General features: G+C 34.3%; 1 protein-coding gene across 1 annotated transcript in view; it reads left to right on the top strand.

The window, feature by feature from the left end:
- The window catches only part of LOC118200692 (organic cation transporter protein-like), a 43,754-nt gene that overhangs the window by 14,348 nt on the left and 1,569 nt on the right, over positions 1 to 27,837 (top strand). Inside the window, exons 5-11 of the mRNA XM_035372650.2 lie at positions 4,401 to 4,555; positions 10,351 to 10,519; positions 11,727 to 11,874; positions 14,533 to 14,618; positions 15,393 to 15,607; positions 18,676 to 18,857; positions 24,471 to 24,610. Of these exons, the coding sequence (XP_035228541.1) occupies positions 4,401 to 4,555; positions 10,351 to 10,519; positions 11,727 to 11,874; positions 14,533 to 14,618; positions 15,393 to 15,607; positions 18,676 to 18,857; positions 24,471 to 24,610 (1,095 nt within the window). The remainder of the gene's footprint in view (positions 1 to 4,400; positions 4,556 to 10,350; positions 10,520 to 11,726; positions 11,875 to 14,532; positions 14,619 to 15,392; positions 15,608 to 18,675; positions 18,858 to 24,470; positions 24,611 to 27,837) is intronic.

Consider the following 27,837-nt stretch of genomic DNA (forward strand, 5'->3'; position numbering starts at 1 on the left):
GTAAGAAGGAAAGAGCGTGAATATGTTAACGACCCCTTTAAGAAGAAACAGAAACAATACAAGATATAATTTTCATTTAAAACAATAACAGACTAACAAACGTGAAATCATTTATCTTCCTTTTTCTAAATATATTAAGACTGTATTTTTTAAAAATTATTTAGAAAAAAAGATTAAGTTATTAATAATCTTTGTTGATTAACTACGTAAATTCAAAATTAAGCGCTATATGTTGCATTAATTTTCTTTTCATTTTTAATTTTCAAATGTTTAAGTTTCCGGCTTACTTTTTCAATAAAAAATTATTAGTTTATTCAAAAACATGAAATATAGAGGTAAAAATATCCCTCTTTAGGTCTTGCTCTCCCAAATCATTATACAAAAATGCACTTATTTTCAAAAACCTAAAAAAATTATGTGTGCGATGTTATCCTCATGCGATGATTTGTAGGTACTTTATTTTTTACCGCGATATTTTCGATGACGATGTTTTTGAACTGCGAAGTTTTAAAACCGCATTATTTTGGACCACGATGTTTTAGAACTGCGATGTTTTCTCTTTGCTTTCTTCTCTCCCACGATGTTTTGTACTACGACGTTTTCGTCCGCGATGTTTCCGGCGGACACATATTATCTAACGATGCTTAACAATAATCTTATACATGTGTGGACAAAGTTTAAATAAAACTTTCTTTGCACAGTAACTTATAACTACTTTCGTTTCTAAATATTTCAAGGAAACAAGAATTTTCCAAGCAGCTCAAAAATGTGTTGACCAAAGATTTTATGACTGCGATTATTTAAATTCTCGTATAAAAGTATCTGCAAAAAAAAGGGGGCAAGGTCAGAATCACTTTTCGCAAGTCTCTTGGCATTTTTCAAAAATGGGCTTGGGAGTGCCTGACTGCTTGTTTCATCAATTCTTCAACTTACTGTCTGATGAAACAAGGACACTGTTTCAAACTCTTTGTAGAGTCATTAGGTTAATTGGAAGCAGGAAAGATGAAAAATATGCAATTGCCTTCGCCGGGAATCGAACCACGGACCTCTGAAATACCGGCTCAGTGTGCTGGCCACTACACCACGAAGGCACGCTAGGGAAGTGGAAGAAATACCTTATATCTTAAGTCATCAATCTTATTATCTCCAAATGAAGATGTCATTTTTAGGGCACATCTTTTAATAAACTCACCATCCCTAAAAGACTTTTTACTTTTAGCTAGCTCTAAACATCCCTCATAAGATTCGCTCAAACCAGAAGTGTTTGATGATTGCTGAGATATATTCTATTGTCTAGTTAATTTAAGCTTAAATCATTTAAGCACACAATTCTTGGCACTTCCCTGTATCAGTCGTATTTTGATTTATACAAATTGACAACGCTTAAGACTTGAAAACAGATAACACACTGTGTTTTTGCAATATATTTTAGAAAAAAAGTTACTTGGACCTCTTGGACTGAAATTGTCGTTCTCATTTTCAAGACGCCATTTTTTTAACTCCGCCATTTTAGGTAGTATTGAATGAAACTTAAAATCGAAGTATGCACTTCATGGATTATAACGGTGAGTGAAGGTTTTTATCGAGGTGGCCGTTATGAGACTAATGAAGACTGTAAGGTATGCTACCATCTCTGAGAATGAAAAAAAAAAGCTGTCATCTAGTCGGCAGCATTGCCAATGTCAGCGATTTTCCGCTAAATCTGCTTTTCTTGTATGCAGAAGAAATTCTTGTTTCTTGTATTTCTTGTATGCTGCTTTTCTTCCGCTTGTATTATTATTCTTGTATGCTAGAAAGAAATAATGTTTATGATTTGTCTTTCTGCCCGGAATTGCTTTTGCCAACACTACTTATGGCATTTCCTTGAATTTTACTGAATACCGCCGGTTAGTTCGCATCATTATGACTGTTATACACGGCCTGTTTTGCATAAATGTGATCTACTAGAAAGCCCGGCGGTCATACGAAATGACCGCTGTTCTACATATTATAAATTGTAATTAAAATGATTTGTGCAAAGGTGTCTGCTAATTCAAACTGAATTACCCAGGGCAGGCGGCGAGGACGCCCCATTGCTTACTGCCCCCCGGGGTTTCCCCCTTCTACTTGCTTAATTGCTTAAAGTAGAGTACAATGAAGGAAATCACTGGCGGTACATTTCTTAAGGGCCCACCGCTAGCTCAATGAATAAAGGTAATTTAAATAATAAAATGTTAATTCACATGCCAAAGATCTCTTTGTACACAACATTTCTTGTGTAGATCTTTCCATCATTTTTAAGCTCGCCTTTTAAGACCATCCATTATTTTTAATTTTACGTCCGTTCTTTCACGAACTCTTGAACAGGCAACATAAAGTTGACCGTGTCCAAATGCTCAGGTAAAAAAATGCCAGCACACTTAAGTGTTTGGCCCTGAGACTTATTGATGGTCATAGCAAAGTCAAGTTTTACAGGATATTGCCTACGTTTGAACTGAAACGGCAATCCTGTGCTGTGACAACTTCACCCCATTGGCTAGTACAGTTACGCAAGCAACCAATAAACCATCGGAGACAAAGAGACATTTAAGCCGCATATAATAAAGATATTTATTTCATTTTATTTGTTTTTTCATCGTTGCCGGTTTTTGCCGGCTTGTCATTCTCATAATATTCGTCACGCGCTGCACTGCATGGGGAATAAAACAATTTACAGTTACGCAAGCAACCAGTAAACTATCCGCGATAAACATTTTAGCCGCTTATATATATATATATATATATATATTTCAGTTTAAATATTTAAAGACTGTTTAAATAATAATAAACAGAATATATATATATATATATACATATATTCTGTTTATTATTATTTAAATTCGCGATAAACATCGATAAACATTTTAGCCGCTTATATATATATATATATATATATACTCATGTCCATAAATTAAGGATAATGCAAAATCAGGGAAAGGAAGAGTTAGAAGCAAAAGAAATTTGACTTATTTGTAAAGCTTATTTATTAAACAATAGGTAAAGAGCAAAGAAATATGCTATGTGTTTGATATTATTAAAAAAATTAGCGATTTTTTCTACCTGGAGCAAATTACAAAAAAAAAAAAAAAAAAAACCCTATTTACAAAAAACCAATATTTCATGGTTGGTATGATTGTTAATACATTGTATGTCTCTCAGACGAAGCAATATAGTCCGTACAACGCCCAGGCATGCTGAGTATCAAATTATCGATCTGATCTTGGGGGATATTACATCACTCAAAAAGCAATGCTCTCCGAAGTTTCGGTAGATATGTAGGAGAAGGTTGACGGGCTGCAACTCGTCGGCCAAACATGTCCCACACGTGTTCTACTGGATTCAAATCCGGTGAGAATGCTGGCCAGTCCATACGGGTGATATCCTCCGATTGAAGGCATTCGCTTACGATGTTTGAACGGTGAGGACGGGCGTTGTCATCCATAAACACAAATTGTGCGCCCATGGCGCTCCGAAACAAACGTGCATGTTGTTCCAGAATGACGTCCCGATAGATTTGGCTTGTTATGGTTCCAATTTGAACATGCAGGTTAGTTCTGGAACCCAGTATAATTCCACCTCAAACGAGCACTCCTGCACCACCGTAACGGTGTCGTTCAATGTTGTTTTCATGATGGTAACGGGTACCTGGAGCTCTCCATATAAAATTCCGGCGAGAATCAGACTGCAAGCTAAACCTGAACTCGTCGGAAAACATCACACAAGCCCACTGTTGCGGTGTCCACAATGCATGCTCTCTACTCCAGGCTAACCGCAGGTGACAGTGAGTTGCAGTAAATGGAACGCATCTTACAGGTCTACGATCATATAGACCAATCTGCCCTAAGCATCTGTACACGGTCTGCCTTGAAATTGTCATACCAGTGGCTGAAGAGAGCTGACGAGACAGGTCTGAGGCTGTGCTGCGCCTGTTTCTTTTGGCAGTAACTGCCAAATACCGGTCATCATTCGGCGTTGTAACTCTGGGGCGACCTGTGCTGTAACGTCTACTCACATTACCAAATTAATAAATAAAAATTAATTTAACTACTTTATATCATTTGAAATAGAACTTTGTGTTACTTTTAAGTAAATGAAAAATAACTTCATTTATTTGACATTGTTTGATTGTTTTGTTATTTTGCGTAAATAAAACAGAATATGTTTTTAAGTGTACAATAACTGAGTATTTAAAATAAAAGACCCGATAAACTGAAATATAAAACTGTGTTACTTACATATATATTTGGTTATAATGAAATATATTTTTGGAGATATATGAAGCTTTCTTATAATTTAGTTCCATTTCTGCACACACGATTATCCATTATTTCGGTAGAATGTGATGTAAAAATAAATATTTAATAAGGGCTTTTTTTTTACAGGATTGGACGCCGACCAGTAGTCATTACATGCTTATGCATGTTCCTTACAGCTGCTTTTCTGACATTATTGTCGGAAAGTTTTTTAATGTTTCTTATTCTTCGCTTCATTATTGCTTTGGGATTAACATCTGTTTTTACGATTAGCTACGTCATACGTAAGAAATATTTTTTTATGCAATTTATATAAAAATGTATTGGTATTAGAGTTCTGTATTAAGGTGAATAAAGAGAAAGAGAACAATTCCATGAAATCTTTAAAATTTCTTGAAATGAAAGATGGTGTATATCTCGTTAAAAGTAGTTTCTTTCTTCATTTATGCGTCTGTCTCAGCTTTTGAATTATGATTGGTTATATGCCTTGAACATCTTTTAACTGAAGTATGTATACCTTCTTCTTTGATTCGCTTTAAATATTTTCTTGTGTTATCCCAGGAATGGATAATTTTGATTCATAATTAATATTCGAAGCAATAAGCTTAAAATAATAAATTCAAGCTGAAAATAATAAATTCAAATTTTTGAGGGTTAGAGAGGCCAAAGAAAACTTGGAAAGGAGAGAAAATGGTAATGGTATTTTTTTCGATGAAAATTGAATTCGTAAAGTGTACCAAGAATTCGTCACACCTTGCTGAGATAATCGAAAAGCGATTTTATTGTGATGTTCCGATATGTCTGAAAAAGAATGTTTGTAGCAAACATTTTCTGAAGTGCAAAATGATAACTAATTAATTTACCACGACACTATACTTAGTTAACAGTATCCTGAAGATGCAACAATATTTGAGTGACGCGAAAAATCAGAATGATATTTTATCTCTTTAATTTGACATCATGTCAAATCTTTTTATTTCATAGGATGAAACCCTAATTCAGATTTGTCTAGATACCAAATTGGTTATTACTCAGGCTGAGTGTGCAAAGAATATTAGAAACACTTCAGTTAAAATACTCTCAGAAGCATTTAAATGTGATATAACAGCTGGGATCCGTACATAGATGCAGAAGGCAACTGCTTCAGAGAGCGACGAGACTAGATCTTGTTAAGTAAATATAAAGTGCGGGTTTTTTAATAAATGTAGTACTTCCTAGCTAAGCTATAAAGCATAGCAAATTATAAAAAAAGTATGAATGACGAAATATATTTTATTATCTATACTATTGCAATACTTTTCTGAGTTACAACAATTTTTTCTCTAATTATATACAATACACAAGTATAGTCTTTAATGAAAAAATTGCTCTTAATTTTAAATCACAGACTACTATAGTAGTAAGTAGGAGTTCATATCCTAATAACATCCCGCACGCTGTCGATGGGACTTAGTTAGGATGTCCTGAGGATATCCTGGGATGTGACTTTAGGCACTCGGGAGGACGTGTTTAGGAGGTTCGCGGGATATTCCGGGATGTCCTGAGGATGTGCGCATATCCCGCTAGCAACATCCTCGGGATATCCCAAGGATGTTTTTGTGCTATGTGGGTAAAGTGTATTTTTTTTTTTTAATAACATTTTCCTTTTGAGAATGATCTTCTTTATGAATTAAGAAAGACACAACAAAAACCTGCTGACTCATGTTTAGATCATATATTGTCTAATCTGTAATAATGATAGTTTGAGTAACTGTTTTTCCATACCTGTTGATGAGATTATCTGCTGTTACGTCGGAAGCATTGTGGATTAGATACTAGCAGTAACTTCTTGCCCATCAAACGCACATTAAGAATTTTAGAAGGAATATTCAGAATTAAAAAATATTAAAAATGTCATTTACACGTATATATATCCAATTGTTATATTATATCTGTTAGTTATATTATGGCAGAAGATAAAGTTTGATTAGTTTCAATTGAGGTGGTTATTTGTGTGAATAAAAGATTTCTCCCATTAGATCTAGAGTAGCCGCCGAAACGGGATAGTGGTTAGTGATTCTGACTACTGTACCGAAGAGCCCAGGCTCGAATCCCCGAGAAAGCATGGATACTGTAAATGTGTAGTGTCTTAGCGGCATGGGGGCGCTCGAAATGCATGGGGAGCCGAAAGTCCTCTCGTGTGAATTGGTAATAACAGAAGAGAGGTGAGAGACTCTGAGACCCATCCTCTTTCATACGGTCCCTCAACCACGGACATATGTGGCTCTCCAGACCACTATGTTTTTGAATGCCATCTGACAGCAGGAAATCACCTCCCTCTTCCCATCAACAATAGAGAAGCTTATCACCGCTTCCTTATAAAGCACAAACGGGCAGTAAATACAATCTGCAAAGTTGTTAACAAGCTCAAGGGAATGGGCCGAGATTTGTGCTCTCCTCATTAACCAAAACTCTCAAGGCATGAGACACTAAGTCAGCATGTAGTTCCACATCCTCAGACACATAAGTCTACTCCTAAAACTTACATAAGTCCCTATTACAGACACTTATCAAATAATGTACAGTCAAATGTTTCCAGCATGTATTTAACATTTCCTCTTCTGTATATGTATAATACTTAATTTTTTTAACTTATGAGCCTGTATTTTAATTCTATTATTTTGTAACTGTATTTTTGTATCTGTATATTTAATTTGTATTTTTATTTGAATTTTATTACGAATATGCAAAATTACCATAGCAAATTACAACAACAAATGTCAAAACAGTAAAACGAATGCAATCTGCCCTTGTATGGCCATGTAAATGCTCTTGTTAACATCCTAAAAAGCTCCCGAGGCGGCCTCTTGTTGTGGCCAGGGAGTTGTTCCTGGTTAGTGGAGGGCGCGGGACACATGCCTATTTACCTCTGTTAGACATCAGGCGTCCCCGTCCTCCGTTACCAACCAACCAACCAAAACTGGGGTGAAATTGGGCAAAATCATACTCATACCTATATACCATGACTTTGGCAAACGATGGAAATAATCTTTTACTCGCTGCAGTTTCTAATGTCATATCCGCTAGATTAGTCACAACAACAACACTGATCTAGAGTTGTTTCATGATTCTGAAAGCACCAGTTAATGGTAAAATTTAAAACTCTCAGTTCTAACTTCCAAAACATACACTCTGTCCCAAAAGTTTATAGACTCAAGTTAATAACATGTTTGAGAAAAATAAAAATGCATCTAATATCCAATTAAAACATGTTTATTTAAAAAACACATGTGCCTTGCATTCGAGTAAATATTTAACAAAAATATCAATTTATGTTTTAGAAAAAATAAAAATAGAAAAAATATGTATGTCCGAAAGGTTTATTGACAGTTGTAATTTTATGCTAATTGGTTAAAAATAAGCTTGATGGGGAATTTGAGCATTTTAGACGAATAATGCCCTCATTCAAACCTCCAATTTATAAATGAAAAGTGATCATTTGAACTACTTTTAAGTATGCCTAAAGCTACGGAACTTTTTGATACTTAAGTTAATAGGATTCTGAACTTTAAATTCCACGGTAGGCCTGTTAAAGAAATTTTGAAACTTCTGAATCGATCTTTAAGAATTTAGCACGTACGCATTATGTAATGTCTCATAAGACTTCACATAACCCAAAATCACTTTCAGGAAGATCCGGGGGATGGATAGGCGCAGCGATAGGCAAATGCAATGAATGACTTCGAAAGAAAGAAAGTCGGTTCGCCAAACTACAAGGGCTTGTGGATTGCGAATATCCAAAAACACTGTTCATAGGCGAATCAAGGAATCTAGTTATATGATTCACGTAAAAATTTTTCGATCATAACCGCTCTCAAAACTTCACAAACGAATAAGATTTCAATGGGCCTGTAACCACATGGCATATGGTGACAAATGAATCTCTGCAACTTTCAGTGATAAAAAAAATGGAATCTAAATGATTCTGAAGGGTATTCATAATACTGGCATGACTTACAAAAAAAAAAAAAAAAAAAAAAAAACATCAGAGCTATTTCAGTAGGAACGGTGGAGGTGGATCTGTAATCAGGGTTTGTATTTCTTTTGATCTGCTTTGGGAACATGACGTGTCCTGAATGGGAACAGAGAGCTTATTCAAGCTATGTTCAAATTTGTGTGGAATGGACGACTCAAGAAGGAAAGGTTAACTTTATCCTTTATTTTCCACAATATTACAGACGCTCCCGCACTTCGGGATACAGAGACCAACCACTTGTGGTCTGAACATAAAAATATAAAAACTACTAACTAATTAAATTTAAATGAAAGCTAACTTTGAATGCTTGATACTAACACTAAGACTGGCTTTTTAAATTATTACGTATGTAGTACGCAAACTGCTGAAAACTACAATACGTTTAAAATAACGAGAGGACGAAACTTCTGGCTTTAAAGGCGGACAGCAACTGATTGAAAACTCGTGCGGAATGCAGTGGGAAGGCGGCTCACTTTATCTCTATCTAACTCTGTTCTTGGCAAAAAGCCACAACTTAAATACTCGGACGTTAGCAAGTACAATTTGCATAAACAAATTCACGCTTTATTCTGCCCGGAAGTAGAAAATAAAAAAAGATAGTAAAGTTTTAAAACAAAATAAACGTTAAGTAAGTAAGTAACTCTTGGTTTCTCTGCTCCGTGTGACCGAATGCCCGCACTACAGATCCAGCTCCTCCTCAGAACCAAGCGTCCGCTTCAACGTCCGCTTTGGGCCCTCGGCCGGCGCACCACTTGGAATACACCAGGCAGAACTGGTCGTTAATTTGCTACCTGCCAGTCGCATGAGCGAGCCCGTCGCAGAAGGCCGTTACCCAGCAAACCGGGGGAAAACCCCCGGCTACGGATCCAACCGCTCAGGACATGCCAGACCCTGAGGCCGGCCAATAAGTGACCTTTCCCAGGGCCTTCAAAACCACTAAATTCATACCTTTTATACCTCCGTGGTCAAGACTGCCTAGGTACAGATCCTGGTCAGTAGCTTCGCAGAGTTCTCTACGTCGACCCCCGGGGGAGGGGAATAAACGTTGTTAGTAAAACTGAAGATCCTTACACTGCCATGATGTGGGAAGCTTTCGGTTTCAAAGGACAGGTGGGTTTCACCTTTCTAGATTGTTTGCAGACATCGTCTGAATACATAGAAACACTAAGAGAACATCTTATGCCAGTTGCAAAAAATATTGGAAGGTAGAATTGGGTGTATCATCATGACAATGCTTCCATTCATACTTCTAATGATGCAAAAAATTATTTAGACATGGACAATATGACTGTTCTTAAGTGGCCACCAATGAGGCCCGATTTTTATCCGATCGAGAATGTGGAGTATTATGTCTCGATTTTACGAGCATGGATGGCAGGTTTCCTCCGTGAATGCCTTAAAAGCAGCCATCGAGAGTGTATGGTACAATGTGGAACCAGAGTTATTACAAAACTTGGTTCTCTCGATGGTGAAATGTGTATTCGACGTCTGATCATAAGTTGTTAAAATGTTAATATTCTATAAACTTTCGGGGCGCATATTCTTTTGTGTTTTTACTTTTTCTAAAACACAAACTGCTATTTTAGTTGAATACTTACTAGAATGCAAGCTGCATGTGATCTAAAGAAACAGATATTTATTTGTTGCTTGTGTTCCTTTCTATTTTTTCAAAACACATAATATAAAAGTCTTATAAACTTTTGGGAATCTATAAACTTTTAGGACAGAGTATATCAATGAGACTTAGACTGTAATAGTTCCTCAATAGTAGCAAATAATTTGTAATGATGTTGTACTTATCTACAGTTACTAAATTTATGAGCAGTAATAACTAAAAGACGTCAAACTTTGTGATAAAGAAGGATAAAGGTAGGGATATAGTAGTGATTCCTAAACAAAATTAAGTTAATAGCATATATTCTACTTTGAAGAATTAGGCATATTTGAGCAATATATCGTATTACTGAAATATATAAGAAATATTTAATTTAAAATTGGAAGATTTATTGACACAAGTTATTATATTCTTTTTTTAATTTTATTTATTATTATTCATATTTTCAGTTCCTGAAATAGTGAGCGCAGAATACAGATCGCTTTACTGCATCAACTTCAAATGCGGGTGGATATTTGCATATATGTTGTTGCCGGGTATTGCATATTTAATTCCAAGCTGGTTCTGGCTACAAATCACTATCACGGTGCCTTGGCTGACACTTCTCTGCGTTTTCTGGTAAGCCTTTTGAATTTCTTTTTACGCACTTTATAATTCGATGATAACGTGAACTAAGCACAAGTTTATGCATATTTTCGTATTATTTTGATGAAAATGGCTTTTTTAATAAGAATTTCACACCTAATCATTGCTATATCCTGATAATATCTTTTACTTAATCTACAAGTTTATGTATATTTTCGTGTTATTTTCATGAAAATGGCTTTGTTAACAAGAATTTCACTCATAATCATTGCTGTATCCTGATAATGACTTTTACTTAATCTACAAGTTTATACATATTTTCGTATTATTTTGATGAAAATGGCTTTGTTAGCAAGAATTTCAGCCCTAATCATTGTTATATCCTGATAATATCTTTTACCTAATCTAAATATTTCGATTTTCTGTCCAACAATTTAATAATGTTTTTAAAAATAAAGAATTCATAGAACTTCAAGAATTTGTGAGAAGCCAATTTTGTCGCCAAATTTGATCAAACCAAATCTGGCAACCTTGCCACTTTTTGCCAACCCTAACCTCGCCTTGCGAGAAAGCTATTTCACCTCAGCTGAGCCTTTCGTAACAGTATGTACTCAGATAAATAAAAAACGATTAGTTGTAGAATGTTGAAATTTTGTATATGAGAATGCTATAATATCTATAGTTGTGCGTCTCTCTTTTTCATTACAATTAACAATACTAAAACCATATATACCCACCCCTTACCCGGCTTCTAAGTCCTTTCCTGGCTTTTATTTTCGCAATCGTTGGTCATAGTCATATACTTTCAATTACAGAAGTGTTTTAAATGACGAAAATATTCATGTTTCGGTACGTCAAATATTAAACGAAAATTAATTTTCTAAAGATAACGAAATCTAATTTTTAATGTTTTCTCCCGGTTCTTATATTTGTATTTGGGAAAATCTTACTACTCATTCTGAAAAAATAAAAACACATGAAGATTAACTTCCGATGACAAAAATGGACCGGGCTATTTAATTTCAAAATTCGTAATTTTTATGTCATTTTTAACTTGCCTTGAGGGATTCGTTAGTTAAGTTAGAATAATTCGAGGAAATAAATGAAGAGCAGCAAGAAATGTGTACAATTTAATAGGCCGTAACAGGAAGTCATGGTGTCCATATCAGATTATTTTTTATTTCGTAATCCAAATAATTTGTAGAGCTATAAAATATTTAAAAAATCTTTTGTTTATTAGGGTTGTTCCGGAAACCCCGTGTTGGCTTCTTGCGCATGGCAAGTTTCAGGAAGCCCAAGAAATTCTGCTGCGAGCAGCAAAGAAAAATAAGAAAGATATGAAAAAGACAAAAGCAGCCTTAGCAGAATTTCTTAGCCATCAGATAAAGGTAAATAATAGCTAAAATAATAATATAAAAATAATAGAGCCTGACTGTGTGATTAAATTCATAGTTATTATGAATTTAATAAGATTTTTAATTTTATCTAGGGTGTATAAATACAGAAATTAATGCTCGTTTAATCTATTTAATAAGTATTATATCACTTTATAGTGCTGTAAATTTCTGTGTATATTTAAATTCATTTGATGGGATTATTGTTTCTGTGTTTTGTTTTATTGAATTACTTATTTTAGAGATTATTTTGTTTGTAATTAAATTTGTGTCTACATGTTTTGTATATAAAATTAGAGTTGTAGATCTTTGAGTCAAACAAAGTTTAAATTCTAAAAATAACTAAAAAAAAAAAAAAAAAAAAAAAGGCAGGTTCTGGACAAAAACATTCTAACGGGTCTTAAAATTTTTTTTGCCGTTAGTTGGCGATGTTTGGATATTTACAGTCAATGTGACTATGTTTCGGACGATCTGGTAAAACAAATTTGTGAAGCTCTACGATCGTTTCTTCCCGAATCTTCCAAAAGTCCGTGCCCACATAAATACGGGTCCGAAACCGTATTAGACCAGCTTTGAACTGGTTCATTTGTTACAGATGGTTCTTCAGAACTGGTTAGCTCTGAAATTTGTGGTTCGAAGGGAATTATCTGAATAGGGGTTTCGAATTTACTCTGTGAGTGATTTAGGAAATCTTTTATACTTCTTGTATACGAAAGAAGAATTGCTTGACATCTTCGTTCTTCTTGAGCTATTTACAGTCATTTATTGTCTCGTATGTCAATATTTATAACAAATTATTAATTTGTTTCTCCCCAACCGAAGTGATTAGAATTAGTCAAAAAAAAAAAAAAAAACTGACACAAATCTGCAGCTGCCAACAATATGTTATTCCTCATAACAATAATATTACCTCAGAATTTTGGAAATGGTACGAGGATTATATAAAATGTTCTTTCGCAAAAGAGATATTTGTGTTTTGGAAGCAAACGAGCCATACCTGCATCCTTTTAAAAAAAAACGGGGTAATTAAAATACACTCTTTTGCAAAAAAATCGAAGCACCAGGAAGGAAGTGGTTGTTTTTGATGGAACTGAATATATGTATAACTCATACACACATAATAAAATGATTAAAAAAATCAAGGTCGTAGTACCTGTTCACGGCTCCCAATCACCCACTGAGTGTTCAAATTAGTAGTTGGTCGAACCGCCCCTGGCGACAATGTATGCTTGAATTTGTCGAGGCAAGGAGTGGTAGAGGCTCCTAATGTCATCCTTCGACACATTCTGCCAGACATTCATCAACTGTCGCTCCAGATCTGCGATATTTTGTGGTGCCCGAATATGACGGCTTACCATGCCCCAGACATGCTCGATTGATGAAAGGTTTGGTGACCTTGCTTGGCCAAGGAACAGTATCAACCGCACGGAGACAGTCCAGAGGTATGCGAGCGGTATGTGGCCTGGAATTATCTTGTTGAAATATGGCCCCAGGATGACTTGCCATGAAAGGTAATGCAACCAGCCGCAGGACGGTATCAAAATATCGTTGAGCTGTTAAAGACGTACGGAGAATGACTAAAGATGACCTGCTGTCATAAGAAATAGTGCTCCAAACCATAACACCAGGGTTTATGGCTGTATGTCTTTGTAAAACAAAGGCTGATTGGGACCGCTGGCCCTGTCCTCTCCAGACACGAACACGGTGGTCATCTGCTTCAAGAGTGAAGCGGGATTCATCGCGAACACTATACGATGCCAGTCTGATGGCAGACTTTGATGATCGGCTGCGGCACCATTCCAGACGACTCCGTCGATGTTGTGGGGTCAAAAGCAAATGTCTTATAGGTCTCTGTAAGCGCTTCAGATAAGCGCCCTGATCGCCGGTCATAGAATCTACAGTCAAATTTTCCCCTGTCAATCATATTATCCCTCACAACGGACATTTTTTCATGATCTCTGGATACTATGCTTTGAAGCAAATGTTATTAGATCGTGACCGTGACAGCTAAATCATTTGCCGAATCTTCCTGTAAGTGTCATCCTTTCGATTTTAATAATCCTCAGGTAGTTTTTCTCGAATGTTTCAGGTTGTATTATTTTTTTTAAATTTTTTTGTTAGAACATATTGCGTACTTTAAAGTACATGTCATCTGCTTAATTGCATTTTTTGTAGTGTGCATAATATATTTGTAAATAGGTTTCATTTGTAAACTAATGAATTAATATTTGATATGAAACGATACATTATTATTCTAATATAATTTGAAATCATATCATATATTAATTCATTTGTAAACTAATGAATTAATATTTGATATGAAACGATACATTATTATTCTAATATAATTTGAAATAATGCCTAATTTTCTTCTGCATAGTCCATTAGCTCCTTCTAAAGGGCAGCTTATGAGAAATATCTTTAAAAGTCTGTTGACAAGGAAATAGCTTTTGATTCATTCACACATTCTGAACATGCAAAACTAAAATACGAACTGCCTACAGTTTCTTAATTTTAGTTTAAATATATGTTTTTAAAGCATCTTAGGGCTCCATTTACGAATATTTTTTATTTCAATTATCATATGTATTTAAAACTATTGAATGTAATGAATTAAGTTATTACATTCTTTATTATACGGTTCCTATAAAGTCAGAAGATAAGAGAAAAGCCACATTTTTTGACTTGATGAAGACTCCAGGGCTAAGGAAAAGTACTCTGAACATTTATTTTTGCTGGTGAGATTGCTTTTCATAAATTTTTATTTTAACAAGTTTATTTAACATCATTCGTTCCTCCTAATAGTAATAGTAATATTTTCATGGCAAGAAAAAGATCAAAATTTATTTGCATTAATTCCATTGCTACATAGTATAGATATAGAAGTAGATATTAGAGTTTAGATATAGAATGTATTCAGATTTTATTTTTCAGTATTATTGGAATATTTTATTCACCAGAAAGTTTATAATTTTATGACAAGAATTCCCTTTTATTACCTGAATAATAAATTAACAGATAATGATATCATCACTATTTTTAACTTACAGAAATGTATACATTTCTGTAAATTATGTATCATATTACTGTAAATTAAAAATTTTTAGAGCAATGTACAGACTTCTATAAAAGTACATCCCTAAATTAAACCAATTAAGAAAATTAATTTAAGATTTCGTATTTGGTACTATTTTGTGCACGAATTAATATTAGAAAACTGTTATATGATGTTTATTGCATCTGCTCTTTCATGCTGATATTTCACTAAGAACAAATTAAAATGATATAAGTATTCTCATAATACAGGTCACTATTTAATATTATTTAAGATTCATTATTTCCTTAACTAGTTCCATTTTTAAAAGGAGTGCATTTGTGGAATATTAATTAATAATAATAATTCTTTGTAATGTTCATTGACGCCTACTTTCGTATTTATAGAAATTATCCTAGAGTCCTGTTTCGTATTAAGTTATCCATGTATTGACTGTTGGTATTAATTTTATTTTTAGGTTTATCATAGCCTATATTTATTATGCGCTTTCATGGAACACAAATGACTTAGGAGGCGATCCGTATATCACTTTCTTCGTCTGCGGAGCAGTGGAATTGCCAGCAATAATACTTTTCCTTTCTATTAGTAAGGCCGTCGGACATCGAATAGCACTTCTGATCTCAAACGTCCTTGCAGGTGTCTGCCTGCTGCTCTTGATTCTAGTGCCCGCAGGTAAAGTATATATATGAAATCTATATATAAGCATTTTAACGTGCTTACGTGTTGGTAATGCAGTGAATGCACAATTGATTTATATTTAAACAATTCTGATGCTCCTCGCGTTGACACTACGCACCGTAAATTGTGCTAATAAAATTTTATTGCTTTGATAGTTAATGACTTTGTTTCTTGATATGTTTCAAAATCTAAAGTTAATAATCAGAAGTTATTTTTAAATTTCTAACTTTCCTTGAATAATTTGGCGCCTCTTCACTCTCCTCATCCTTATCTTGGTTCCGGTGAATAGCATTCTTACTTGCGATAAAAAAGTAATTTTTGCAAACTGTGTACGAGATGCTGCCAGTAATTAGAAACTAGTAATTCTCCATGCGAAATCCTAAAAGAGAAGTAACAGAAGTTCCCTTTTTTTTTCCGTTCGTTAAGTCACAACTCAAGATCTTCTCTGAATACTTGAACCAAGACCAAAGAATCGGAAAACCCTTTGACATTACTCAAGAGCCACGTACAGTGAAGCACCATACTCTGAATGCCTTCGCATGAATAATACTTTGAATATGTTTAGCACATTTTATTGCCTTAGAATCTCCAAGAATTAACTTCCCTATTCACAGCATACGGAGTTGAGAGTTATATTTCTAATCCTTATATTTAGTTGGTTCAAAAGTTACTTCCTTTGTTCCTCGAAGCTTTCACTGTTGCTGTATTTGCTGAAGAGTTCAGCTATATCTAATGTCTAACATTTTACATGAATTTCGGGCTATCGAAAGGATTGCAAATGATTTTTTAATGTATTAATGCTTTATAATTTAAGATTCATAAAATTCAAATCCTATAATAAATACTGCACATAATACTGTTGTTATTATTTGTTGTGGCTTATCCCATCTGATTGGCAATAACATCAGATCAGGTCTCTGAAATCAGAGCAAGCCCGCGAAACTCATCGTGGCAAGAAGCCAAGATTGCACCTGACGTTAGCAAGAGCCTGGGACACCATATAGAGGACAAAACGACTTTGTCCAGTTCTGCCCCCAATTTTGATGGAAAGTACCCCGGGGGGAGGAAGATGTCTGAGGGATATCCACCCCTCTTTTCGCACCAGCAACCTCTCGAGAGGACTTTCTACTCGCCGGATATTTAGAGTGCCTTCATGCTCCAGTCACCCATGCCATGCCTTCTCCGAGATTCGAACCTGGATAATTCGATACGGCAGTCAACGTCGCTAACCACTATTCCGGGTGGGGGGCGCACGTAACACATTTTGGTTTTTCTATTCCAATATCAATTAAATTAATTGTCAGATTTTAGGCAATTTTTTGAGTGTTCGACTTTTAAGGGTTATAGATCTCGTAAAATTTAAATTAAACTTAATTTCCGTGAAATATTTTTAAATTTCCCCTCCATTTATTTTGCCATTTTCATATTTTTCTCGTTATAGCCCAAGACAGCTATTAGTCTCGAAACATGATTTTGAGTTTTTTTTTCGCTATAAAACATTGCTCCACTTTTCATTCGAGTCTGTTGCCATTCGGAAAAACATAAGATACTGTTCTTTCATACTTAAGCAGTCTGTTATTAATCAACAAACTAAACAATTTAAAACAATAAATGCAGTTCTTAAAAATATTATTTTTTATCCAGATTGATATAAATAAAAAGGCAATTAATTCATGATATATCTAATTAAAAACATGAAATATTTCTATAGAATTACATTATATATTCTGACTTTTTTTTAAATATATGAAAAATAGATAACATCCCCATGTTAGCTTAAATGGATATTCATCTAATACCCTATGAAATGTTTCGCTATTCCACCTCAGCTATCTCTATCGATAATCTCTACTGATAAAAGAATACTAAATTTTAAAAGAATCCCTTAGGGCGATCGTTAAAATCTAAACACTTTCAGATTTTCTTTCTTTCTTTTTTTTTTTTTTTTTTGTAATATCTTAAAGTAATCTTGTTTAATTTCCAGAGAATATATATATACGCATACTACCTCTATGAATCACTACCCTTATGAATGTGAATTGACAACTGCTCATTATCTCCCCAGCCAAACCTCCAATAGAGAAGCTTTTAATAGATTTATTATTACACATAAGCCTGCAATATCCAAAATTTGTCAAATTGTCAGCATCACTAGGGCGATGAGTCAGGACATCTGCTCTCCTCGCTGAATCCGCCAATCGCCTCTCAGTTTGTCATTAATACACCAATAAATGTTTTACCATCAGTGTCTCAGTTCTATCAGCGTCCATCAGTGTCTCAGTTCTATCAGCGTCCATCAGTGTCTCAGCTCATTCTTCCTTCAAGTATTAGCACTTGCACATGTAACAATGTATCTGCATTCATTATAACATTTGTTTTTGTAATTTATACGAAAAGCGCAAATTCTATAATACTCAAATTATCTTTGCAATAGCATCTGCGCATTATGTATATATCCATTGTACTTAAATCTGTAATGCACTGTCTTCTGTTTTGTATTCTGTTAATACCTTTGTATACATATTCCGCTCTGTATATCACATTTTTAGTGTTGTGTACTATTTCTAAAGTTGCATCATGTTTCATGTATTTTATCAATGTATTTCATGTCTCTTGTATTTTATCAGTGTATTCCGTGTCTCATGTATTGTATCAATGCATTGCATGTATTTTGTTCAGTATTTTATCAAGTATCATGCTACGCCTTATGTTTATGTGATTAATGTGTTGTTTTCGTTTTTTTATTTTATTTATTTATTTTTTTTAAAATTTTTAAGACCCTTTCCCTTTATGTCTTGCACTTGACTATTTATGACATGCTAATGTATCCTGAACTGCAATGTAACACAATAACTCATCTGCACTTGTTGCACTGTAAATACTTTTATTAATTTCAATAAAGTTGCTGTTTCTATACAGGGGAAGGCGTGGGACATATGCCTATTTATCACTGTTAAACACCAGGCGTCCCCGTCTTCCGTCACCTGTCACCTGTATACGCATACGAATGCAAAGTAATATTTATTTCAAACTGTAATATTTTTGTCCTTTTTTTATTCTAGAGATGACGTGGTTATCAATTACTTTCGCAATGGCTGGTAAGTTCTTTAACTCTGCTTCGTTTGACATCGTGTTTATCCTCACTGCTGAAGTCCTTCCCACTGTGACCCGAAACGTCGGTGTAGGATCCAGTTCAACCTGTGCTCGAATAGGAGCTTTGGTCGCCCCTTTCATTCGGCAGTTGGTAAGTCTTAACTCTCCTTTAAAAAATACTAAAGGAATGTGAAGTTCGCACTCTGGCAACTTTTCTACTTAGTGAAAGTCAGGACTTTCTCCCGTAATATTGTTCATATCTGTAAATATGCTTATGTGTATTTAGCAGCGAAGAACCAAATCAAGCAGCAACTGCCAGAACCTGCACTTGGGTGGGTGAGCACCCACGTGACCAGGGACTTATTTTCCGATTCGCTTCATATACACATTTCTGAAATTAGACTCCTATGGATTCTTTGGATCACGTGACAATTGGTCACTCCCCTTCTCCATCTCCAATGTTGTACCACCCACGTGACCAAGGACTTATTTTCTGATTCGCTTCATATGCACATTTCTGAAATTAGACTCCTATGGATTCTTTGGATCACGTGACAATTGGTCACTTCCCTTCTCCATCTCCAATGTGGTACTCCGGGTCACAGCTCCAGTATTCATTTCACCTGCTACGTCTATGGCAACTAAATCATGACACCCGGAACAAAACATGCGAAACGCATGTTACTTGCGGCATAAGTGGAACTAGGAATTGAAGTTCGCATGAACAGTGCATTTGTTTTTCCCAGCCATAGAAGAAAGACAATTCATAAAAAAGATTATTTTATTCGTATTTGATCAATTGTTTGCAGAGAACAACGGCAGCTAGCACAGGAAAATTTCGAGACTTTAATCTCTTACAGCGTATTAGTTCTGAGAATGAAATTAAATGACATTTCCTAAAACTGCCTGAATATACAGTATGTAAAATTTCGAAACGAAAAAAGTGTTAGTTTCGGATTTATAGATATAGATACCTGAAACTATGACAACGATCCATTTGATTCCCCTATTATCAATACGGAACCAAAAGCTTACAGGAAACCATAGAATGAATAGCTGTTCCGTCTGAAAGACTTTCATATTTTCCTGCTCATTTAGCGGCATTTATTTTAAAAAAGTAATAAAAATAATATTACAGAAGCAAAACTAGTATCATTAAGATTATAAGCCACTTTTGTGACTGCTACTTACGTCATTTTACCTACATTAATAGGTAAAAATTTAGGAATGAAAATGAGAATTGTACTGCTCTCAGATCGTCGCTGTTTATAATAATATAGTTATTCGAGTCTGAAGCTTCTGGCAAAGAGATTTATTCTTGAGAATCTGCTGAAGCCACTCACGAGCATTGTTTGTTGTATAAGGCCAAAACATGTGGATCTTTGGTTATTTGACATTGAAACAAGTAGTGATCCAATGTACCTGGTAAGCCACAAATGCAACTGTCTGTATTATGTAGCCCAAAACGAAGTAAATAGGCCCCAATTGGTCCATGAGCTGTCAGAAGATAAGTCACTGCACTATTATTTGATATTTACACTCACTGCACTATTATTTTTAGTCACTGCACTGAGTCACTATTATTATTTAGTCACTGCACTATTATTTGATTACTAGATAATTGCCATAGGAATAAGATAATGTACTAGGAGATGCAAAAAAATTCTTCACTAATTAGTTCCTTAAAAAGGTGTTTAATTTAATTCGATGTGATTAGATATACAAATGTATTGTTGTATGAAGTACAATGTACAATGCCCGATGTGCAATGAATGTTTGTATGATGTATGTTCGAAATAGATATGTTATATTAATTTGCCATAGTCCAACTTTTGTTAATCGATTAATTTCTTTGTAATAATTGTATACCGTGTGTTTGTAATTGTATATTCAGTACGTAAGTCTAAAATTAATGTAAAGTTTCTATGTAAATATCTTGTTAGGTTGGCATCTGATGCGGGTCAACCGAACGCCCAGCGGGTACAGTAGGGCGGCGGAGCAATACTTGTAAATGTTACTGACAAAGTTCTGGTGCTCCTTCTACTTTTCCCTGTCCCTGCACTATTATTTGTAGAGTAACTGCACTATTTGTAGAGTAATTAATTTCTCCTAAAAGCTTACAGAAGAAAAATGATTTTATCATACATAATCTGTGATTCGGGGGGTGGGAGAGAATAACAAAGTTAAAAAATGAAAAGTTTAAGTAGCCGAAGTATTCTTGAAATGGCTATTAACATGTGGCGACGTTGTTTGCGATATTGAAACGCTATTTGCCAAAATCTTCGAGATGTGATTTTCATTTTGCACTAGTAGCAGCAATAAAAGAGTTCGGAATTAAAAAAAAAAAAAAAAAAAAGCATTAGAATTTCCTTTTAACAAGGGAACTCTTTATCATCTTTTTTTACTCCTGTTCTCTCATTCATTAATTTATAGAGTCTCGTATGCTTTGGTAACGTAAACTCACGAGCTGTAGGAAGACTGTAGGGGAATTATTCTCGTGTATTTAACCAGTAGGCAGACAAAGTCAGAAGAAGATTCTAAATAGCCCTTTTATTCATCACAAAGAACTAAAAATCGCCACTTGGGTTTGAAGTGTTGGGTCACCAACACTTCTGGCTTAACCTAAACAAGTAATACAGAACTTAAAATAAAATATAGTTAGACTAGCCTAGCAGATCACAGAGTAAAGTAAAAGCGCCTCTGGCTCGTAAAAGCCGCCGAGACAAGCCGAATGGCTAGAAGCACTCAATGCCACAGAATCGAATCAAATCGTTAATAAATTACTGTAGCAACGTGGCCCTAAACAGGCATAACACGCTCTAAAATCAACTTGGCGGAAAGCTTCGCTTAAATAGCACTGCTTTCTCCTTAATCTGAATAAACGCGAGCTATCTAATTTACATTCTGCCATGGAAAGCGTGAGTGAAAAGAAGAGCGGCAGTTTAAATTGCTTTAACTCAAATGTAACTATTAGTCAAAATAAATAAATAAATCCTTACAAATTTATTTAAAAAAATACCTCTAAAGTACAGTGTTAATACACTCGTCCTTAGTCAGTGAATCTATAAACACTATCACTCCCCTTTGTGATAAACAATGCAATCTAAAGGATATTAAACGAGATTTCTAGATTGCATGGGGGGAGGAGAGGATACTACATGTGTTAGGTACTCATAAACACGAGAGGAAGTATAAACAATGTGCGCAGTTGCTAAGTCACTTGGCGTCGGGTAATCAAATCACTAAGCGCTGGTTGTTAGTAAAAACTGCAGCTGAAGAAGGACACCAAATGCATTTGCTGAAAGAGCTTCTGTTCAAATAAAATCTGCATTAGTCAATACTGTTTTTCTTGTAGATATGGTTGTTATCATATAGCATACGCAAACATTCTATTAATGATGCAGTAAACTCTCTCATTGTGATTATCCTTTTAAAAGAGCTATCTCTAAAACTGACGTAGTTTTTTTCAGAACATAACGCATCTTTTAATATTTCGAATGCGTTATTAACATCTGCCAACCAAAAGAACTTCAGTTTCTTTTGTTTAAGATTCACACTTTAAAACAGCACTTTAAGGCAATCTTTGTCCCAAACATGCGTCAAATCCATGTTAACGCATTTGAAAAATCGTTACCATGGCTTACCACGCAGTGGGGAAAAAAGATTGAATAGTCCAATTTGCTAAAGTACCTTAATTTCCTTTATTCTGTAAGGTTTATTTTAATTTTATTAACAGTTATTTTTAATTTTGAAACCCTTTCCTTTAAATTCTTGTTTAACTCTCCAACCAGAATAAGTTTTTTAGTTTCGTGTTGCATGTAAAGGAGTTATAAAAAGTATTTAAGGAATGTTCAGCTTACTTCAGTAGAAGACTTAGGAATCCTTAGTGGCGGGTGTTTGCCGTCTGGCTACTTCGTTATTGTTGGAACTTTTCATAATATAGAGGGCGCTGTTGCGCCGAAAGAATTCTGTGTGTTTACATTATGTAACTGTAGGTTCGTCGTTGCGATGTGCCTGTATTACTCTGATATATTTTGGTGTTTTCATTAAATATAAACAAAAGATATCGTCATGTATTTTTGTATACCAAATCAAGACCAAATTTAGACTGATGCAAACTCGTCGAAACAAAAATAGCGTTCGAACAAGAATCGTCAAGTGTTATTCTCGCCTTTCGAACTTCGCATTCGTATCGTTAATCGCTTCGTAATAGTTACTAAGCCAACTACGCTCAGCTGTATTGTACGTGCCTGTTGGTAATCGCCGGCTAATTTAATTAAGGTCCAACTACGTTTGGTAACTGTGTCTAGCTTCGGCTAAGTCGGTTTAGTTTAGTATTCGATTCGTTTCTTATTTTCTTATCTTGATTTAAAGCCCAGTGGAGGCTTTCCTGTAAGCCCGAGAAGGGGGCCATCTGTTATTATTTCTTTGAGTGAATAAAAGTGTATTTTAACTCTTATCTGAACTTTGTCGTTAAATACTTGAACTTACAGTCGCTACACAATTCAATAGGTTGCTCTACGTTCAACGTAGACGAAGTAGGTAGGAATATTATAATTCAGCTAAGACGACGCACTTGCAATCGAAAATTATCGGAGTGTCGCTAATATCATGAAATATCTATTTTTAAAGTAATATATTTTAATTGAGGTTCCGCAATTTTTGTGAAATGTTTTATGAATTTTCATAATAGAATAGTCCTAAGAAAGAGGCTCTGTTGCGAGTGGAGGAGTATTTTCTTTCCGCTATAATTTTAGAGCTGTTATATTTATGCCCTTTTGCGAAACTGCCTATTCTAAATCCGAAGAAATTTTTCCCGCGAATTTATTTCTTCAAGCGTTAACCTTTATTCCCGCTTGTTGCAACAAAGTAAAATCTTCCTCTATATAGTTTTTAATATGCTTCTCAATCGCATTTCTTGTTACAATTATACCGCCTAAATGCATAAATGTAGATTTTCTCAAATCTGGCCTTAATATAATATTCATGAAAACATGACAGGAACTCTACATAATCGAAATGGTAATCTCGGAATCACATTAATTCCCAATTTTGTGATAAACGCTTTTTTTATAATATTCTCGGACACTGCTATCTGATAGTAACAAAGCTAAGATCTAATTGGCCATATATTTGGTAGAATAAATTTTTATTATCATCTCCGCTGTAATTGGTAAAATAAGTCTGCTATAATAAGTTTTCTATAACTCATCCTGATTTCGATCTGTGTGGGAGGAAGTCAATTGTCTCTCTTTCAACGTAATATAGCATTATTGGCATACAGTTTATTCATACGAATTATTTTCGTATTTTTCTAACATATCCTGTATTTGCTTCTACATTACTTCCTCTTTATCCTACTCATAAGATCAACCCTGCATGGATTTATTTCTATTCAGTTCCTTTCAGTTCTTCTAGAAAAATACATATTAAATGAAAAATTTTTAAATCAAAATGACATCGAGGGCAAATTTGCTCACTTGCACCATTGTAATTGCTATTAACTTTAAAAAATTCCCTTTTTGTTTCACAACCTGCTCTAACTGTCTGTATCACTGATATTATTTAACCTAACACAAATTGCTTGTAAAATTAGAATTTGCAAGCATCTTGAATAGTACGATTCGTGTAATTATTAATGAAAAAATATAAAACAAAATAAATAGCTTCTTTCAAAATAAAAGTTAACAATATCTTTTGAAATGTACCAAAAGATAATCAGGTCTTCGATAGCACTGATAAATTGCTGAAATTTCTATTCCAGGGAGATGTAACGCATCCAGTTGTTCCTCTTGCTGTTCCTGGAGCTTTATCTGTCGTCAGTGGCTTTCTGCTGCTTTTGCTTCCAGAAACGAAAGGGGTGAAGTTACCTGATACTTTGGAAGAAGGCGAAAGATTCTCAACGTAAGACTTACTCCCTTCTTTGAATACAAAATACCTTTCTATCAACACACATAGTATACACATAGTACACACATGAAAATATACGTATATTTTTTTGTATGCAAAAGGTTATTTATTAGATTAAATCCCAAATATCAGCATGTATTTTCGGAATCATGCTGCCTGGAAATTACGTGAATGACAACATTTTTAGAAGTTGTCGTTTACTTCCAATTAGTTCTACTTGAGGCTTTCATTTTCATTTTACCTGAGTCTGCATTTGGACGCGGTCAACTTTATGTTGCCTGTTCAAGAATTCGTGAAAGAACGGACGTAAAATTAAAAATAATGGATGGACCTCTACAAGGCGAGCTTAAAAATGATAGAAAGATCTACACGAGAAATGTTGTGTACAAAGAGATCTTTGACATGTGAATTAACATTTTATTATTTAAATCACCTTTATTTATTGAGCTAGCGGTGGGCTCTTAAGAAATGTACCGCCAATGGTTTCCTTCATTACACTCTACTTTAAGCAATTAAGCAAGTAGAAGGGGGAAACCCCGTAGGGCAGTAAGCAAAGGGCGTCTTCGCCGCCTGCCCTGAGTAATTCAGTTTGAATTAGCAGACACCTTTGCACAAATCATTTTAATTACAATTTATAATATCTAGAACAGCAGTCATTTCGTATGACCACTGAGCTTTCTAGTTACTTAATAAACAAAAGTATGTAATTAATTATTAAATGTCTGGCGAAATAAGTTTTAATAAAAGCTTCTCGAGTTCATGAATTTTAAGAAACATTTCAATAAATCCTGTCATTTTAATTTAAGTTAAATTAAGTTAATTTACGCAATTCTAGAAATCCTTAGTTCTAGCTGAGCTATCAACTGAAAGACATCTGCCAATGCAAAATTATAATTTTATGACAGGGTCTCATATACCATAAATGACAAGATAAAACATAACTTTCGATGTAATGTTACCGTTGGTTCTATGCTTAGATCCCATTCAGCTTTGGTTTTAAGCTTCCATTAGTTATCTGTGTTGTGATAGCTTAAAAAAAAGACATACAAACACACACATGTAATGTGAATATAGAATTGTGTAGTGCTCAGCTCACATTTCGCCGAGCAAAGAGCGTGAAAAAGAATTAAATGCATCTTTCTCAAAGCAACAATATCGCGGATTTATGATTTTATAACGTGGAGGTAATGATATATTCTGACTTTCTTTCTCTCTCTCTCTCTCTCTCTTTTTTTTTTTTTTTTTTTTTTTTTGCTGCTTCACTTTCAGATTTTACAGTCAAAGTTGCATAAAGAACGAAAATTCTTGTTTTATTTTCTTGTATATACATTCTGGTTTAATATTGGAGATCAACATCTGAAGTATATCTACTTCCATGCTATCGTTAGGCAATTACTCCGTCGGTGAAATTCCCGATTATTTAACAGATCTTGCCAATGACTCGTGGAATTTTCTTTCTGGTTCCAGAACCGTTTACGTCTTGTTCCTGAAAAGTTTCGACTTAACATAATGTTCTAAAATAAAGTGGCAAGGTATGAGAGCAACAGGAATTCGCAGGTCATTCTTGGTCTCAACCATGATCACGCACAAGATTTTTCATGAAACAAGAATTTTCTGTAGCGGAATATGTGTCAGGCAGACCTGTCTTGTTGAGATCAGGTATTTGGGATATCCTTTTATCCGGAGCAGGTCACAAAAGTTTGTGATGTCACGATAACTATCACCATTAACACTGCATTTCTAACGACATCTTCGGCCACAAATCCTCTCTCCTAACCACAGCAAACGTTGATTCTTAGAGGGTACATTTGGCACTCCTGGCTTATCCTAGAATTTTCTTTACTCAAAATGTTGGAGTTTTGTCTGTTGGCAAATTTAAAAGATGAAACTGACCTTCCTCACTGAAGATTATTCTTTCTGAAAATTATCGTCTACATCATAAATTATTACTATCATAAATCATAAATTATTACCATATTATTTACATCATAAATTATTCTACATCCTGTTTTCTTCAAAACCGGCTCTAAAGATTTTTTTAATGGTCTGCCGATTTTAGATATTGCGCCAACTGAATTTTTAAAGTACGAAGGTCTTTTGTCAGTATTCGTTGAATCGAGGATATTGATATTCCCGATTGTTAGCAACGATGATTACGAGAGTTCATATTCACACTATGCTTCACAACTGCAATCTTGTGAAGTTTCTTTCATTTGACATGTTCGTTTGTTTGTTTCATTCAATGCAACGTTTTGTTTCTTTGTAATGTTTTGTTTGCAATGTTCAATTGTTTCATTTGCAATGTTTTGTGTTCATTTGCAAAGTTTTGTTTCATTCGACTCATACAATTTCCTCCATTCGGTGTAGAAAAGCACACGGATCACATCAAAAATCCAAACCATTACGTAATATATCAATTTTCCAAGTTTAAAAAATATTCATATGAAATTTTGATACGTTTATTAAAATAAACCAGTTAATATTTCTGGAAATGATCACAACTATTATAGCTCACAAAGCTTTTACTTATGTTTTTGATAAGCGTGTTTTAATAATGAGAAAAAGATCATTAATAAAGGGATTTTTATTGGCTTCATGGTTGAAAGAATAAATTTCTAAGATGTTTCAAAAGCTTTTGAATTATTAAAAAGGCTTTTAAATTAAACTTTTTTAATTAAAAGTTCTGTAAGTAAAAAAGGCTGTTTTTTATTGTCAAAATTATTCCTAAAAATACAAGCTACGACCTATATTTTGCATTATTAAAAGTATCTTATGGCTTTCGAGTTTTTTAGGATTATATAGTCTTTTTAATAATATTTTAAAATTAAATGCTGTTATTTTCTATTTAATGGTTTGGGGTAACATAGAACATATTTGTTTACAGATGTGATAAATATATTCTTCCAGAAAAATAATAATTAACAAAATAATTTAAACAAAACGAATAATATTTTTAGGAACATATTCTTTGAAATCATTAGATGGTTCTTAAAATTCACTTTAAGCAATGAACAGAATCAGACCCATTTTATTGTAAAAACGTAAAATGTTTGCAAAGCAACTTCAGTTGAGAGTACATTTCCATGCAAGATATTCCATCGCGTGAAATGTAAATATTCTCAAAAATCTTAGGTAGATGTAAAATTTAAAACCAAAGAAAATGTAACCTGAAAAAAAGCAAACTGTAATATATTGGATTGGTTCTTTTAAGGTAGTGTTAG

The sequence above is a fragment of the Stegodyphus dumicola genome, chromosome 1 (assembly GCF_044657685.1).
Source record: "Stegodyphus dumicola isolate Sdum_Otavi_A_Nest chromosome 1, ASM4465768v1".
NCBI lineage: Eukaryota > Metazoa > Arthropoda > Arachnida > Araneae > Eresidae > Stegodyphus > Stegodyphus dumicola.